We start from the raw sequence: 16,389 nt of genomic DNA, 5'->3' as shown, positions 1-16,389 counted from the left end.
GCTTCCATCAGACCTATGATAATGAACCCCCCTCTTTTTGCTCCAGTTAGTTTGAGTGGGTCTCTCTTCTTTGCCATCATGATCCTTGACTGAGGGACTACATAGGGTGCCCTGCTCCTGAGGGTCCAGTTTCTCTGAACTAGAAGCCAATGGATGTCCTTGTTCCTGGAGACCGGAGGGAATATGCAGGGCATGCACTAAGGAGAGGCTGGGACAGATGTGCTCAAGCTTATGACAAACACGCACCTCAGCTTTGATCCAGGAAACCCTGTTCTTAAGATCTGAGGCTGATTCACCACCCCCCTCCATTCTTTGCAGCTCTAGGGAGTGGTAGGGTAAGGTACTGTTTCAATTTCTCACCTCCTGAAGGGGCAGTTCAGGGGGTGGGTCTTGGGAATGGGTTCCAGGAGAGATAGAGTGGAGAGAAAAAGTGTTTTGGAGTCAGAGACCCCTGCTTTGGTATTCCAGTTCTGTATGTGGAATTCCATACTGAACAGCTCTATGAACTTGAGCAAGTCCATTCACATTTCTGGTCCTTTGCTTCCTTGGCTGTAAAATAGGATACAGCAGCACCTATGTTAGAGAAGAGTGTGGAAAAATGGGTTAAAGGTGCTAGGCATGATGTTTGGCTGGTACTGAGTGCTTGGTAACATGGGTTCTTCCTTGCTAGGGGAGGGTGCAGTGAGAGCCCCCCAGTAGAGAGAGAAGAAGCACCCTCTATTCTCCTGTGGGTGGAGCCAGCATCATTGCCTTCCCTGCCCTATCAGAGACTCCTCGCAGCCTCGCAGAGGGAGACATAGCCAGGCCAGACCTCAGTGCCTGGGAGAGCCAGCTGGGTGCAGGTGGCTTCGGAGAGGCAGAATTGGGCCTTCTCAGTCAGGTTTGGGGTCAGACAGGTTCTGTCCTCCCTCTGCCCTCTCCAGAGACTATCAAGGTAACCCCATTATTCTGAGAGGGCATGGCTGACCCTCATTCAGAGCCCAGAATATTCCAGATGAGCTTCTAGACTAGGCTCTGGGCTCCGGGGCAAGGACTCTGGCGTCACTGTTGACTACTCTACCCCAGAAGACCTGACACATGCTGTTGTGAGTTGCCATTGATTTTGACTCATGGCCACCCCATGTGTACAGAGTAGAACTGCTCCATAGTGTTTTCAAGGCTGTGACCTTTCAGAAGCAGGTCACCAGCATTCCTTCTGAGGCTCCTCTGGATGTGTCTGAACTGCTAGGCTTTTGATGAGTAGTTGAGTGTTTAGCTGTTTGCACCACCCAGGGACTCAGTGGCCCAACACATAATAGGTCCCAATTCTCCTTCTCCTTTTTTTTTTTTTTTAATTAAATAAAAATAACTGTCATTTATTATTGGCTTATGATGTGCCAACCCTGTGCCTGGGACTTAATACTTCTCTTATTTAATTCTCTCAATAACTCCATAGGGGTGTTTTTCATGACCATGCATTTTATAGATGAGGAAACTGAGGCTCAGGGACATTAAGGCACTCATTCAATGTTACATAGGTGGTAGAGCTGAGACTCATATTCAAAATATTTATGACTCTATAAGAATGAGTGAGTGAATGAATGAATGGATTGAAGGTGCTGCCCATGGCACTCTACCTATTCCCTCATCCCCCTGTGAGCTTCATTCCTACTAGATCTATGCCTTAAATCTTGCCCAGAACCACAGCCTCCACACCCCCGAAATCCTGCTGGATCTGGAATCCATACTAAATGCTGGGGGATGGAATTTTTCTCTGCCCCTCCCCCCAGTGGCTCACTGAAATCCTTCAGTCCATCCGCTCTCCCTGCCTCCTAGCCTCTTTCTGGGCTGAGGCTCCACGGTAGCCCAGAGCTCTCAGACACTGTAGCTCACCAGGGATTGCTAGGGCCTTGGCTTACCTAGCACTGGGTGTCACTGCACTTGCCAGCTGATGGAATAGGAGGGAACATGTTTTTGGAGACTTGCTTAACCCATAGCCTTTTTTAGAGTTTCCTAGATTTCTTAACTCCTCCTAAAGCAATGGACCCTGGTATCATGATTGTATTACATGACACACACCCTTGCCTTCTAGCCATGGCTGATTGGACCTAAATACATCCAAATATAGTCACCCTACTATAACAGAACTGGAACACCAGAGACCAAGTCAATCAGATGGCAGTGGACATTTGGACTGAAAGGTCTTGTAGAGTCAGAGTGTGAGCTGTGTCAGGGTCTGAGGCAAGTATGAAAAATTAACAGTAGATAAGAAGTGGAAACAATTTAAATGTCCATCCACAGATGAATGGATAAAGAAAATCATGGTATATGTATCATGAAATATTACTTAGCTATAAAGAGAGAAATAAAGTCCTGATACATGCTACAACATGAATGAACCTTGGAAACATAATGCTGAGTGAAATCAGGCACAAAAGGAAAATACTGTATTACTCCATTTATAAGAAACATGCAAAAGTATAGAAACAAAAGCTTATCAGTGGTTATCGAGGGTGTGGAGAGGGAAAATAGGGGAGTCACTGCTTAGGAGGGAGTAAGTTTTTGTTAATGGTGGTGGAATGATTTGGAAAATGATAGTAGTGATAATTACACAACATGAACACAATCAATGTCATTGAATTGTATGTAAAGATTGCTGAAGTGGCAAATGTTTTGTTTATGTGTTTTACTTGCCCCCCTACCCCCCGCACCAAATGTGTTAAGAGCTTAGAACAGCACCCAGCATGTAGTAAGTATTCAATAAACATTAACAATTATTACAACAGGAGCTCTGGTAGCATAGTGGCTAAGACACTTGACTGCTAACCAGAAGGCTGGCGCTTCAAACCCACCAGCCACTCCTCAGAAGGAAGGTTGGGCAATCTACTTCTGTAGTGATACTGCCTCGGAAACCCAAGGAGGGGTCGCTATGAGTCAGGTCCGACTCGATGGCACACAACAACAACAACAACATTATTACAACAATGATGAAGTTGTGGGGGAGCAGCTGAAGTTTTGGATGCAAATTCGTGTCTACCAATTAAATGTTTTCGTGAGACTTGAAAGGCAAAGGTGAGACAGAGTCCATTTTCCTACTTCATTTTGGCTGTTTTTTGCCTTGGGAACATGAAGTTTTTAGTAGCATCATTCCAGTACCCACCTCCAACTTCCTAGGTGATGACAGGAAATCATGAAGGAAGCAGTAGCAGCAACAGCTGCCTGACCCCTAGAGGGCAACTCTGGGTTGTGGCCCACCCTCATATCTCTAGATGAGTCTTAGAGGTAGCCTCTTCCCTGGTAGACCAGTCTGTATTTTCCTGGGAGTCACTCCTGGAGACCCAGGTGGACCCTTCTTTCTCTTGTGCTCCATTGGTTTTTTAAGCATCTATATTTAATCCCGTCCTGCTTAAATACATACATATTTGTATGTACTGTAAGAATGTCCATGTAACTAGAACTAACAGGGGCAAAGTTATGATAACTTCTTAGACAGTCAACCACCCTGATGGAGTGAGTTGTTAGACCTGTGGGCTCAGAACCATGGTCGCAGGAGACACCAAGCGCAATTGGCATAACATACTACACAAAAACATTGTTCTGTATCCTACTTTGGTGAGTAGCAACTGAGGTCTTAACAGCCTGCAAGTGGCCATCTTGATGCAACAGTGGGTCTCACCTTGTCCAGAGAAAAGAAGAATGAAGAAAACCAATTATGCATGGAAACAATTAGTCTCAGGGGCTAGTGGACCATGCAAACTTCAGCCTAAATGACCATGAGACTGTGGTCTCCACCTGGGGGTCTGTCTGGGCCAGGACCATGAAGAACTAGATGGTGCCCAGCTACCACTGCCAACCACTTGGAAAGGGATCAGTGCAGGAGATCCAGGATAAAGTGGGAGAACAATGTGGAACAAAATCCAAAATCACAAAAATGACCAGGTTTACTGGTCTAATAGAGCCTAGTGAGACTCTTGAGACTATGGTCCCTAATTACCCTTTGGGTCTGGAATTGAACTCACTCCTGTGGCCTCCAGCCAAACAATAGACAGTCATATAGGGTGAACATTTACATCAGGTAGATACACTCCTTAGAACAATCAATCATGGGAGAACAGAAGGGTATTATCTGCACAGAGAGATAGCTCAGGGGGGAGAAATACATAGGAAAGGACACAGGAAAAGGTAACTACAAAGAGGAAATGAGAAGAGAAAAAAAAGTCGTATCTTGGACACTGATTGATAGGTACAGTTTCCATCTTGACTTAGAACTTTCTCATTTCCAGTGTGAAAAAAGTTCAGGTAAGACCTCTGATTTGTGCAGCTTGAATAAGATGCCCACTCAACCTCACTGTCACATGGCAAGTTACAAGGTATGTGGATAAGGGTGAGCTGGGGAGGGATGTGCCCAAGAGAAAAGGCAGATGTTATACCCTCAGTATTTGAAATTGGAACCAGGAACCTGGCCTGGAGCCACCTACCCACTCAGCTCCAGGGTCTCCTGCTCAGGACAGAGTCAACCCTGGGTGACTTAACTCACCATCACCTTCTGACTCTATGGAGAGTAGAGAACAGAACACACATTTCAAGGGGACCCTGTTTTCTAGAAACATTTCTTTATTTAAAATTTAAAACCATATTACTTCATACAGCAAACTGTGCACTTTGATATATCACAGTGTCTTAAAAAGGAAAATAATCGGATTTGTTTGGAAATTTATTTACATCAGCCTAGAATGATTGGCAAGTAACACAGTTACTATGAAACCCAAATTGTTACAAAATGTTTACAAAAAACTATATTCATAGAAATTCTGCATGTCCACAAAGGGCATCCCCTGAATGGCCCAGAGACCAGTGTGTGGGAACCATGTTGAGTGGGAGTGGGGGGCGTCCAGGCACTCTGGTCTGGGTGATGGGACAGGCCAGGGGTCTGGGAGGCCTATGGTGCTGTCTGGGGCTCAGCATAGGGCTGGAAACCAAAGTCCCCATCACAGAGGCCCAGTCAGGGAGTAGGCCCAGGCAGAGGCCAGCTGGGGGCTTGGAGCACAGTGGCATGAGGACTCCTGGAGCCTGACTCCTGAGGAACCAGGACAGGACTATCCTCAGGGATCAGGATTCAGACTGGGCTGTGGCTAGGGTCCTGGATGCAGACCCAGGGTTAAGGTGCAGATGGGCCTGATGCATGAGGCTGAAGCAGAAGCCACGCTACTGACTACATGGAAGCCCACTCCTGAGCTCTTCTCCCTGTCTTCTCCATAAAAAGCCAGGGCTGCTTACTCCAGGACTGGACTTGTGGAAACAGACTGATCCAGGTGAGGTAGGGACAGAGGTCTGCTGTCTACTGGGGGAGAGGGGTCTCTGTTAACTGTCCTGCTGGGAAAGATGCAGCAAGGGACAGAAGGACTCACAGATGGCACTGGGCTGTGACTAGGAACAGCCTTTTTGTCTCTCATCTTTTACCCCTTGTCACTGTCCTGCTCACATCTCTGGCTCCTTGTTCCCTCCCTGACAGCTGGTCTCTAGGTCAAATAGGGCTGGAGATGTTGATTGAAGTGGGGCAAACTCTTGGCTGGCATGATGGAATCTACAGTGGCTTCACTGCCCCTGAAGGCTTCAGATTTGATCTGTGACACAGACACAAACTTGAAGTCCTGTTATAGAAGGCAAGGCGATGAGTCAGGGTCAATAGCTAGGGCACTGGGACATTACATTGGCATGCTGGCAATGCCTGAGGGTCATTTCTCTTCTGAAAGTGGTTTGTGTTTCACTTGGCTGTGAGCTGTGTGTATCTTTGTGTGTGGGTGAGAATTTGAGACACAGGTCTTTGTCATTTAGAATGAGAGGCCTGTCCAGCCTTCTGTGGGATTATAGGTAGAATCTGAACCTACCTAGTGACTGCAGGCAGGTATGAGAGCAGGTCTGGGGAGCAGTCCCTCTCTCCCAGTTTTTCTGCTCCCTATTCACTGCCCTGGGACTAGACAGTGTGATATTGGCTCAGGAGCCAAGTACCAGCATAACATTTCTTGCCAGACACAGGCCAAGCTGCCCTGCTCCAGACAGAACCCCAGGTGGAGACCAGGTCCTTTGGCCACCCCTGCCCCTCCCACAGGAGGGTGCTGGCTTTGCAAGGCTCATCCACTGGCCCCACATGGTTTGGCCTCTTCTGCAGGGTGTGCAGCTGTGATGTCTGCAGGGCCTTCCCCACGCTACGGGGCTCTCTATAGCTCCTGCCCCAGGCAGCCTCTGTTACAGTCTTGACTGCTGCAGCCCTCATCTCTCACTTGGTCCCCAACCATACTGGCTGGGTTATGTACACTCTGTGTGTAGACATGCGGGAAGAGGTGCTTATACACATGGGCTACAGGTCATATATACACTGTGCATATATATATATATACAGTATATATATATATATATATCTTTTTACATTCATATATATATTATACAGAACATGAGCCTTCTACCAAAAACAGTTTTGTGACTTCACATATGACCTCAGCTCTGAAATTTTAACTCAGAGCAAATCCAGGACTAAAATGAGAGCTTGATTCAAACGGGCATTGGGGACAGAGGGCAGGGTCCTCTGTGGCAATCAGCTGGACTCATTCCAAATGTGTCCACCTAACCTCAGACTGTTCTAGATGTGTCTACACAGTTGGGTCTATTCCAGACACCTGGCTACAGAGTTGGCCTCCTTTCTTGTGCCCATGGTGCTGGGCCCATCCCAGATGTTAAGTCCATACAGCTATTTGTCCCAATTGCTAGGCCCTTCTCAGCTGGCCATCCACACAAGGACCTTTCCAGATGTGGGCTGCAGAGTGCCTGTTTCCAGATGTTTGTGCAGATAGCTGGGAATGGCTTGGGGAGGGACCTACTTCATGCTGAGAGATGAAGAAGCAAGTGCAAAACCCCAAACAGCACCCCTAGGGAACTTTGAACTCTTCCCGATGACTTTGTGCCTGGGTCTGACATCTGCTTTCCATGAGTATAAGGAGGGAGAAGCAACTTCCAACCATTTGAAGTCTTCACCCAATGCTGCCAGACCCCTCCCCTTCTTCTGGGCCAGAGGTGACATGTTCCAGTGCCCAGGGCATGGGGGAGGGGTGCTGAATGTGCTCTTCCAATTGAGGCAGAATTGTGACTGTGAAGAGATTATGAGCCCAGCTCACTGGCCAAGGGGAGACACTCACAGAATGGCGCCGCCACATGAACAATGACCCCAGGGTTTTCTTATCTGTCCACAGCAGAGAAACAGCAACAGATCAAGGGGGGAGAGATCAGAGGGTACACTGTCCCAAAGTTCCAGGGCCTTGGGGAGGGGGCCTCCTCATAGTTGCCCCTAAGTTTGGCCAGTTCAAGTAGGTTGAGAGGAGGCAACAGTGTTTTGTGGTAGGAGGTTGGGATGGAGGTGGGGGTGTTCTTCTGCTCAGGGTATGTGGGACAAGACATGAACTGTTCAGCACCTCCTCAGGCAAGTCCCATTGTCCTCTCCATCCAAACCAGCTGCTTCTATGCTTCCATCACCCCCAACCACTAAAATCAGTGTCTATGTGTGTATGTGTGTGCACACACATGCAGGCACCCACCGCTGCTCAGCTTCATGTCCACTGGCAGGGCAGGCCTCCACTTTAATTTCACATGATCTGTTTTGCTGGGAGCACCTTCTCTCTACTGCTCCACAACCCCATGCAAACACCTCACAGATGTGGAGGCACCTTCAGTACCCAGAATGACCTGAGAAGACTTGGTTCACACTTGGGTAGGAAGGGTCTCCATCATACTCATAACATGGCTCTGGTCTCAAAGACAAACATAGGATATCAACCAGAGGTTGCACATTACCACACATGTGGATATAAGGCTCGACTGGAAGGGGAGATCATGCAGTATGCCATTCCACCTCTATTCAGAAATCCAAGAATCATTTCAATAGTATTTGAGGGATTTACTTAGTGGAGCTGTACCTAATTATCCACCTTCTTTACTTTCTGTTAAAAATATTAACCCCTACCACTTCCTTTCCTCCCTCCCTTCACAATCTATATATGTGCATAGCCTCAGAAGAACGTGACACAGTCATATAGCATCATGCACAAAAGCACACACATATGTGTATATTTGACATGAGCATGGTGTGGGCATGTGCTATGAAATCATATTGAATAAAGTAAAACAGTGGTTAATAATGTGGTTGATAGGAGCAAATTGGCAAATGCCTTCATTAGAACCCTGCTATCTGGGAATTGTGAAAAAAAAAAAAAAATCTGTTTCCCCTTCAAACAGGACTCTTCACCTAGCACAAAGGCATCACCAGCCATGAGTCCTTGAAGTGCTCCACTCCCACTTGGCTAGTCTCCCCGAGCAAATGCCTCTACAAGAACAATCTTGGCAAAATCTCATGACAAATGACCACCTCTCCTATGACAGAAATGCAAACAGACCCTGATACCTCGCCTCACTGATTGTCCATCCCTGCTTCCATTGTGAGCTAGAACACATGTGTGCATTTGAATACATGTGTATGTGCACCCTCACACACACACTCACAAACTCTGATTGCACTTGACTTCTTACATGTAGCAGGAACTGACCCACACAGTATGCCTGGCTGGTGCTGTCCTCTACCTCTGCTCTCCATGGCTCATGTAAATCCACACACACAGGTGCACATACACTCACACAGGGACCTCTTGATAACATAGCTTTTCCTCTTACACATATTTTGCCACCCTTCAGGTTTTATCCTTTCTCCATCCCCTGCCATTCAGTGCAGAAATGCACATCCACACCCAAATATGCACATGCACATATTCAAGCATACAAATGTGTATGTCCCAGAACCCCAAAAGTGACATGGCTTTTCCTGTTTTTACATGTATGGGGCTCTGCTGTCTGTCCAGATTTGCCTCCTTGGTCTCTAATTTACACACACACATATACACACACATCAGATCCCAAAGGATTCTACTATTGCATCCCCTGGATTATGTTTTATGTCCAAATCTGTTCTTTAACCCCACTCCCCAAAGCTTGCACTTGTGTGTGCATGTGCATGCACATGCACGTGCATGTGGACGCACACACACACACACACACACACACACCTCTCTGCATCCAAAAGCTCAAATGCCATGGCTTTTCCTATCATTACATGTGCTGGGCTATGCTGCATGTCTAGCCCTCTCTTCTCTCCTCCAGTGCACACAGACTGTCACAGCTGCTGTGGTTCTGGGAACCACCTGGTCTGGTCTTGCAGCTCATGGTTTGGATGAGGGACAGTATTTATCACATGAGCCCACTGTGATCTTCCACTTTGGGAGTCCCTGAGGAAAGCTAGAGATTACCCTTCACCCCAGCTGAGACGGTCCCTGGGATCTAAAGGTAGCTCTTCCCTAACCAGGCTCCCCGAGCAGAAACAGAAGACAGGTGGGAGGAGAGTGTCTAGGAACCTCTAGTTCCCTGCCCAGAATGTCCAGCCTCCAGCCACTACTCAAATAAGGCCCTCTGAACTTGGCCATGGGAAGCTCTGCTGGCTTCATTATATTCTCTTTAAGGACACTTTGTTCCTAACCCTTCTATGTCTCATTATTGTCCAGAATCTAAAGTCAAACAAACCTCTAGAGCATAACAACTCAGTGGAACCACAGATCATCTGGTCCACTCTCCTCACTGGTCCCTCACCTGTTGTCACTAGTCTGCTCTCTTCCCCACGCCCCACAGGCCACACCTGCTCTAGACAAGAAAGGAGAGGTCAGGATGACCTTGTGTCTTTGTGTGGGGTCTTTGGTTAATTTCCAGAAGGCAGCTTCTCTCTCCCCACCCTTGGGGTCTCTGCCAGCTATAATAACCTGCCCCTGAAAACTTTCCTTTTCTGGGGATCATCTTTAGGCTTGGCAAGTCCAGGAAGCCAGTAGTTTTTTGGGTCCCCTTTAGCTTTCCCTACTTACCCCAAAGTTGGCCCATATCATCGGGCACTGACTCATTTTTTAAGGAGGGGTGATCTGGCTTCCACTTCAACGTAGACAAGCCTACTCTTCTCTTTCCAAGATGACAGAGGGAGGCCAATGTTAACTGGCCAGGAATAGAGAGTTGCTGATGAGTAGAGGGAAGGAGCCCAAGCTCCCAATTGCCAATAAAGTTTAGAAAACAGCTTGGTGATCAGCAAGGTAAGATCTATTGGCTTGAGGGCCTGTGGTATTTCCATGGAATCCACTGTTCCTCTGCTGGTTGAGTGTCTGGGCATCCACTGTGAGAGACTTAGGGGGTCCTCTCCCCTCTGGCCAGAAAGTGGAGAAGAATTTGCCAATACCACTCCACCATTTATACTCTTAAAGACTTCCTACAGGAGTAGGGGTAATTGGGACATTGTCCATAAAAATTCAAAATGGCAGCCTCTGTCTGCACCAACTTTCCTTCTCCCATACCCCAGGTTCTCTCTCTTTTTTTCCCCTTTGGGCTCTCTGTTTTTGACTTTGCCAAGACAGGGGCTGCCATGTTTGGAGCCAAGTCACGTGAGCAGCTCCTGAGGGCTGAAGTCTTCCTTCTGCCCAGGCATGTGGGTGGCTATCCCTCAACTTCAGATCTCATTGGCAGCCACATTACAACATCTTTTAAGGCGCCCAGGGTTTGTGTCTCTGGTCTCATGATGAAGCCCTAGGAAGCCTGGGATCATTGCAAAGAAGGGGCAACATAAAAGCTGTCTCCCATTTCCTTTAGCTTGTACAGGGCCATGGCAGAAACTTCTGACTCCAGAGGATAATTGAGGAGTGGGTGAGTTTGGCCTGAGAGAGGCATGTGCTTCCTTTGGCCTTGGCTGTCTCAGCTGGCAGCTTTAGAAATCCATAGAAGAAATGAAAGGAGAATGAAGCCCACAACAGCTGGCCTGAGGCTGCTGCTCTCCTGGTAGGGAGGGCACAAGGACTTCTGGCCCAACAGTCAGGCAGCAGCTCTGGTCCCCAAACCCAGCATGAGGACAGGGGACCTTCCTTCCTGGCTCCTTTGCTTTCCTCCACACTACTCTAGGCCTCAGGTCCCCACCTGGCCTATACCTAGGGGAATACAGGGGCCAATGATGTGCTGCAGGTCATGCTGTCCTTGCCCGGAAGCCGGCGATCATTGAACGTGTGCATGTTGATGACGGCATCAGTCTTCACCATCATGGGAGGCTGTGGCTTGTGCTTTACCCGACGCTGGCAGGTGAGGGAGAAGCGGATCTCGTCGGCCACGGTACTGCAGAAGGAACGCTGGGGTGGGGTGGGTTGGGAAGGAAAGGCACACAGGGTGAGGCCTGGCCCTGCTTCTCCATCCAACACCTCCTCTTCTTCCCATCACCTTTCTAATGGGCACCACCCTTCTTTCTAACACCATCACCCTACCTATCCCTCTGCCCCCTGCAAAATTAGTTTGCCTACAAAAGCACCATGTTCTTGCTTGGAACTAAAGTAGATAGGGCAGGTATTATCATCTTATCCCCATTTTGCAGATGAGGAAACAGGCTCAGAGAGCAGAAGGGACTTATCCAAGGTCAAGAAGAAGAGCCAGGATGCAAACCCCTACCTTCTGCTCCCATGAGGCTCTTGAGAGCCCTTCTTCCTTCCCTTCCCCATCTACCTTTGCCTCAAGGCAGCTCAGGGCTCAGTGAATTGTTTGCTCCCTTGCCACTCAAGGTATGGTCCAAGGACCAGCTGTACCACCATCACTTGGAAGCTGGTTAGATATGCAGAACCCTGGGCCCCACCCCAAACCTGTTGACTCAGAGTCTGCATCTTAACAAGATCCCCGGCCAATGAACATGCACAGTAAAGTTTGAGGAGCTCTGGTTTACCTGTTTGATTTTTCTCCATTAAATTCTGAGGGCAGGAGCCAGTCCATTTCATCCCTACGAGCCCAATCCCTAGCACTTGCCTGGCCCAGAGTCAGGGCTTAAGAAACGCTCACTAGAAGGACTTCTACCTAAGGGGGAAAAAGCCCCCTTCATCCATTCAGGAAAGTCCAGCACACTTTCTCAAGGTGGGCAACTGGAAGGCAAGTCCCTGCAAGGTTTTGGGCAGCAGTGGCTTCCTTCTAATCTGGGTCTCCGTGGGTGGCCAAGAGTGAGAGCAGAGGCATAGTGCTGCCACAGGTGTCTGATGGCAGTGGCTTCTATGAGACCAACCGCCAGAGTTGTTTTGTGGCTTGTATGGGGAAAGGATGGACAAAGATAGCTGTGGGGAGTTGTCCATACTTCAACTTAGCTAGTGGCACTCTTACCCAGACTGCTACATATAGGCTATGTGGTGCAGGGGAATGAGGCCTTGGCTTTGAATTCTGGCTCCACCTCTTGCCAGTGGTATGACTACTCTGAACCTCCCTTTCTTATCTACTAAATGCAGAATATCATCCCTCCTTCCTTCCCTTTCCTCTTCATAAATATTTATTGAGACCCTACTATGCACCAGACATTGTTCTGAGTGTTAGAGACACAACAGTAAAGAAGACAGACTGGCTCTCAGGGAGCTCATGGTCTAACGATGGGATGGAAACAGATAATAAACATATGCACAAATAAATGTCAGATAGTGATGACTACTATGAATAGAATTTAGCAGTGAAATGGGACAGAGAGGAGTTGGGTGTGAGGACACGTGTACCTTCCCGGCTACTTGAGGTGCTCTTTGAGCTGAAACCTGAATGACCAGAAGGCACCAAGAACATGGTGCCCTGGGGAAAGAGCATTCTAGGGGAGCGGCACAGCGTTGTAAAGGCCCTGATGCAGACATGTGTGTGGTGTGTGAAGGACTGGAAAGGAGGCAGGCTGGGTAAAGGGAGGGAGGGTAGTAGGATAGGAAGGAGGAGTTCAGAGAAGTGGGCAGGGCCAGATGTGGGAGGGCCTTTTGCTTTCAGTGTGGAATGTGGAGCTCATTCCAATTGTAATGGGAATCCCTAAAGAATTTGGTCCTTGTTGCTTTTGACACAACATAATGTAGTTAACCACTCCTTACTGTTGGTCATTTAGTTTATTCCTATTTTTTCATGTTATAGTTAACACTTCAACAAACACCTCTGCAAATAAAACTCCACCTATCCTTGACACTTCCATGGGGTGTACTGCTGAAAGTAGAAATTGACTGGTCCAAGTGTATGGACACTTAAAGATTGAACAGTCTGGGAAGTTGCCCTCCAGCAATGCACCCATTTAGATTCCCATCAGTGATGCTGCAAAGTGCCCTTTCCTTACATTCTTGCTAACTGAGTATCTGCATTCCCCTCCTCATTGCTGACTTAGGCTTACTGGTTTTAAAGGATCCCATTTCATTTTGATGCATGTATTGTTGTTGTTATGTGCTGTTGAATTGGACCCGACTCTTAGCCACCCCTCCTTGGGTTTCTGAGGCAGTATCACTACAGAAGTAGATTGCCCCATCTTCCTTCTGAGGAGTGGCTGGTGGATTTGAACCGCCAGCCTTCTGGTTAGCAGTCAAGTGCCTTAGGCACTATGCTACCAGAGCTCCCTGATGGATGTATAAGCTACCCTTTTTTAATGGTCTGTTTTATACATGGCTTAACTGGAATCTCCACACTGGACCTATATTCCTTTGAACTCTGAACGAGGGGCTTCCCTGCAGCCCAGCAGCCCTCTACGTGGGTGAATGCACTGGAGACTCATCCTATACTCTTTCTTAAACCGTCAATGCCAGGCCCCACCTAGACCAATTAAAACAGAATCTCTGGGAGTGAGGCCAGGGCATTAGCACTTAAAAAACTCTCTCTCTGTGGATTCTAATTTGCAGCCAAGAGCCCAGAGTCACTTCCCCAACCATGCTTGAATTAATCAGACAGGCTGAGCCTAGTTCTACTTGCTTGCATGTTTAAGTCTACCCTCTTAACTCTTTTTTAAACTTTTGGTTATGGGAATTTTCAAATATATGCAAAAATAGAGTGAATAGTATAATGAACCCCTATGTAACCATCAAGGAGCTCTGGTAGCATAGTGCCTAAGGCACTTGACTGCTCACCAGAAGGCTGGCGGTTTCAAGCCCACCAGCCACTCCTCGGAAGGAAGGTTGGGCAATCCTACTTCCGTAGTGATACTGCCTCGGAAACCCAAGGAGGGGTCGCTATGAGTCGGGGCCGACTCGACGGCAAACAACAACAACAACAACAATGTAACCATCACCCAGCTTCAATAATTACCCTGGACGGTTTGACACAGGGGAATGATACAGTTTGGATTATGTTATAGAAAGGACACTGGCTGCTGTGTGGAGAGTGGTAGGCAAAGAGGAGCGTGGGAGCAGGAAGGCTGACTTGGAGAATGTTGTGTGGGACAGGGTAGGGTTGGTGGGGCTTGGCCTAGGGTGGATCAACATCAATGGGGAAAGGTGGTCAGAGTCAGTGTATGGTTTAGAGGCACAGCTGGCAGGACCTCCTGATGGAATGGACAAAGGGTGGGCTATTGGGAGGATGAGAAGAGACACCACTGTGTGACTAGGATATGTTGTTAGTTGTCCTCAAGTCAGTTCTGACTCATGGTGATCCCATGTATGCAGAGTAGAACTGCTCCATAGAATTTTCAACACTGTAAACTTTTGGAAGCAGATCTCTAGGCCTTACTCCCAAGGAGCCTCTGGGTGGGTTTGAACTGCCAACCTTTTGGTTAGTAGTCCAGTGCTCAACCATTTGCACCACCCAAGGACTCTTGTGCCTGGCACACAGGAGGTGTGAAACCAGCACAAACCCCACCCTTCTACTTCTTTGTCTTTCCTGTACAGGTCCCAGCTCTCGGTCATTACCTGCTCTCGCTCTGCTGTTTTGCGGAGCTTGTATATAAACTCTCCCATAGCCACCAGCACAGACAGGACCAGCCCAGCAGCCAGGACAATGAAGATGCCCCCAATTTTCTGGATACCCAGGGCGCTAGCCTCTTTGTTCTCTTCCTCAGGACAGCCACTGCCCCGCCACCACTTCTCCTTCATGATGTGAAGCTTGTCCTCCTCTTGCAGCTGTAGGATGGCGATGGTGATCTTGTCCCGGTACGGGGAGCCTGAGCAGGAGACAAGGACCCTACTGTCAGTGGCACTGGCTTCATCATATGGCTGCCCCTGCCAAGGCCGTGGTCAGTGCCCACCACCATCATCATCCCTCTCATAACCCCGGGGAAAAGGGGAGCTTATCACTGGAAGGCCCCTTTTTAGATCTATGTATGGTATCTGGGTAGAGAAAGTGTCCTAATTCAGGGTGGGGGATTCTTGCCCATGAATATCTGTCCCCATAGGTCCCTGGAAGGTCCAGTGTAGTGGGATTGCATCAGTGGAGTGTGTGTGTGACCCACAGTATCCTAAAAAGCCCAGTGTATCTGTGCTGCATCCACAGGGGTGAGGTGAGGGAGGGTAGGTATGATTTCTGATTTCTGGGAATGGATCTGCCCTACTTTGTGTTTGTTCCAGTTCCCATCTGCTTAGTCCAGGGCTAACATCACAAGGTTGGTGGCTCCATCCCTTGGCCTCTTGGCTGAATAAATGCCAACTCTCTAGACTGAATGGAATGAGTAGGGAGAGGAAACAGGACACTGTGTATGCATGCATGGATGTGGGGGGAGCCTCACCCATCCTCTTTTCTCCCCTCCCTGCCCTCCCACCTGTAGACTTTGCTCACCCATGGGTGTGCCAATGCCGTAGCCCTTCGAGTCAATGAGGCCCCCGATCTGGGTGAGGTTGCAGTTCCTCTGGGTGACATACTCGATGGTGGTGGACTCCATGAGCAGTGCGTAGTCTGCTGTCAGGGTCCGCTGGATGCCTTCCTCATTATTCTTCACTAGTGCCGAGGGCTTGCTGCTCATGAAGGCCCACATCTTCTCGAAGGTGGAGATCTTGGATTTCTGGGCCATGTAGGAAGGAGTAATTCACATACAGTTACTGAGCATATCAGGAACTAAGCATATCCTGCTTAATAGGGCGAGGTCCACTGAACTCTGTGCATAGCTCTCAGAGTAAGGGAGTGTCACCCAACCCAATGCTTAGATGTGGAAACTGAGGCTCTGGGAGGACAGGTCCCCAAACACACAGCTGGTAGATGATAAAGCCAAGGCTGAGACTCAGGTATACCTACTTGGAAACTGTTGGCTTTTGCACACCACAGAAGTAGTTTTCAGACTAACTTTTAAAAAATGACTATTCTTTTTTCTCTAATATTTATTAAGCAGTGACTATGTATAAGATCTGTCCTGGAGGAAGTGCAGCCAGAATGCTCCTTGGAAGCAAGAATGGCCAGACTTCGTCTCACCTATTTTGGTAAGAAGGGACCATTCCCTGGAGAAGGATGTCATGCTTGGTAGGGTGGAGGGTCGACGAAAGAGGGGGAGGCCTTCAACGAGATGGATTGATACGATGGCTGCGATGATGGGCTCGGGCATAGCAGGGATTGTGGGGCTGG

At 48.3% G+C, this 16,389-nt stretch overlaps 1 protein-coding gene across 1 annotated transcript in view; it reads right to left on the bottom strand.

The window, feature by feature from the left end:
• Positions 1 to 11,027: 11,027 nt before the first annotated feature.
• Positions 11,028 to 16,389, bottom strand: part of GRIK3 (glutamate ionotropic receptor kainate type subunit 3) — a 283,994-nt gene continuing 278,632 nt past the window's right edge. Inside the window, exons 14-16 of the mRNA XM_007947630.2 lie at positions 15,613 to 15,835; positions 14,751 to 15,001; positions 11,028 to 11,222 (exon numbers count right to left, since the gene is read on the bottom strand). Of these exons, the coding sequence (XP_007945821.1) occupies positions 11,028 to 11,222; positions 14,751 to 15,001; positions 15,613 to 15,835 (669 nt within the window). The remainder of the gene's footprint in view (positions 11,223 to 14,750; positions 15,002 to 15,612; positions 15,836 to 16,389) is intronic.

This window comes from Orycteropus afer, unplaced genomic scaffold (assembly GCF_000298275.1).
Source record: "Orycteropus afer afer isolate SDZICR_OR568_19922 unplaced genomic scaffold, OryAfe1.0 scaffold00192, whole genome shotgun sequence".
Taxonomy (NCBI): Eukaryota; Metazoa; Chordata; class Mammalia; order Tubulidentata; family Orycteropodidae; genus Orycteropus; species Orycteropus afer.
Note: the sequence above shows the minus strand (reverse complement) of the source record. Positions and strands in the feature narration are given on the sequence as shown.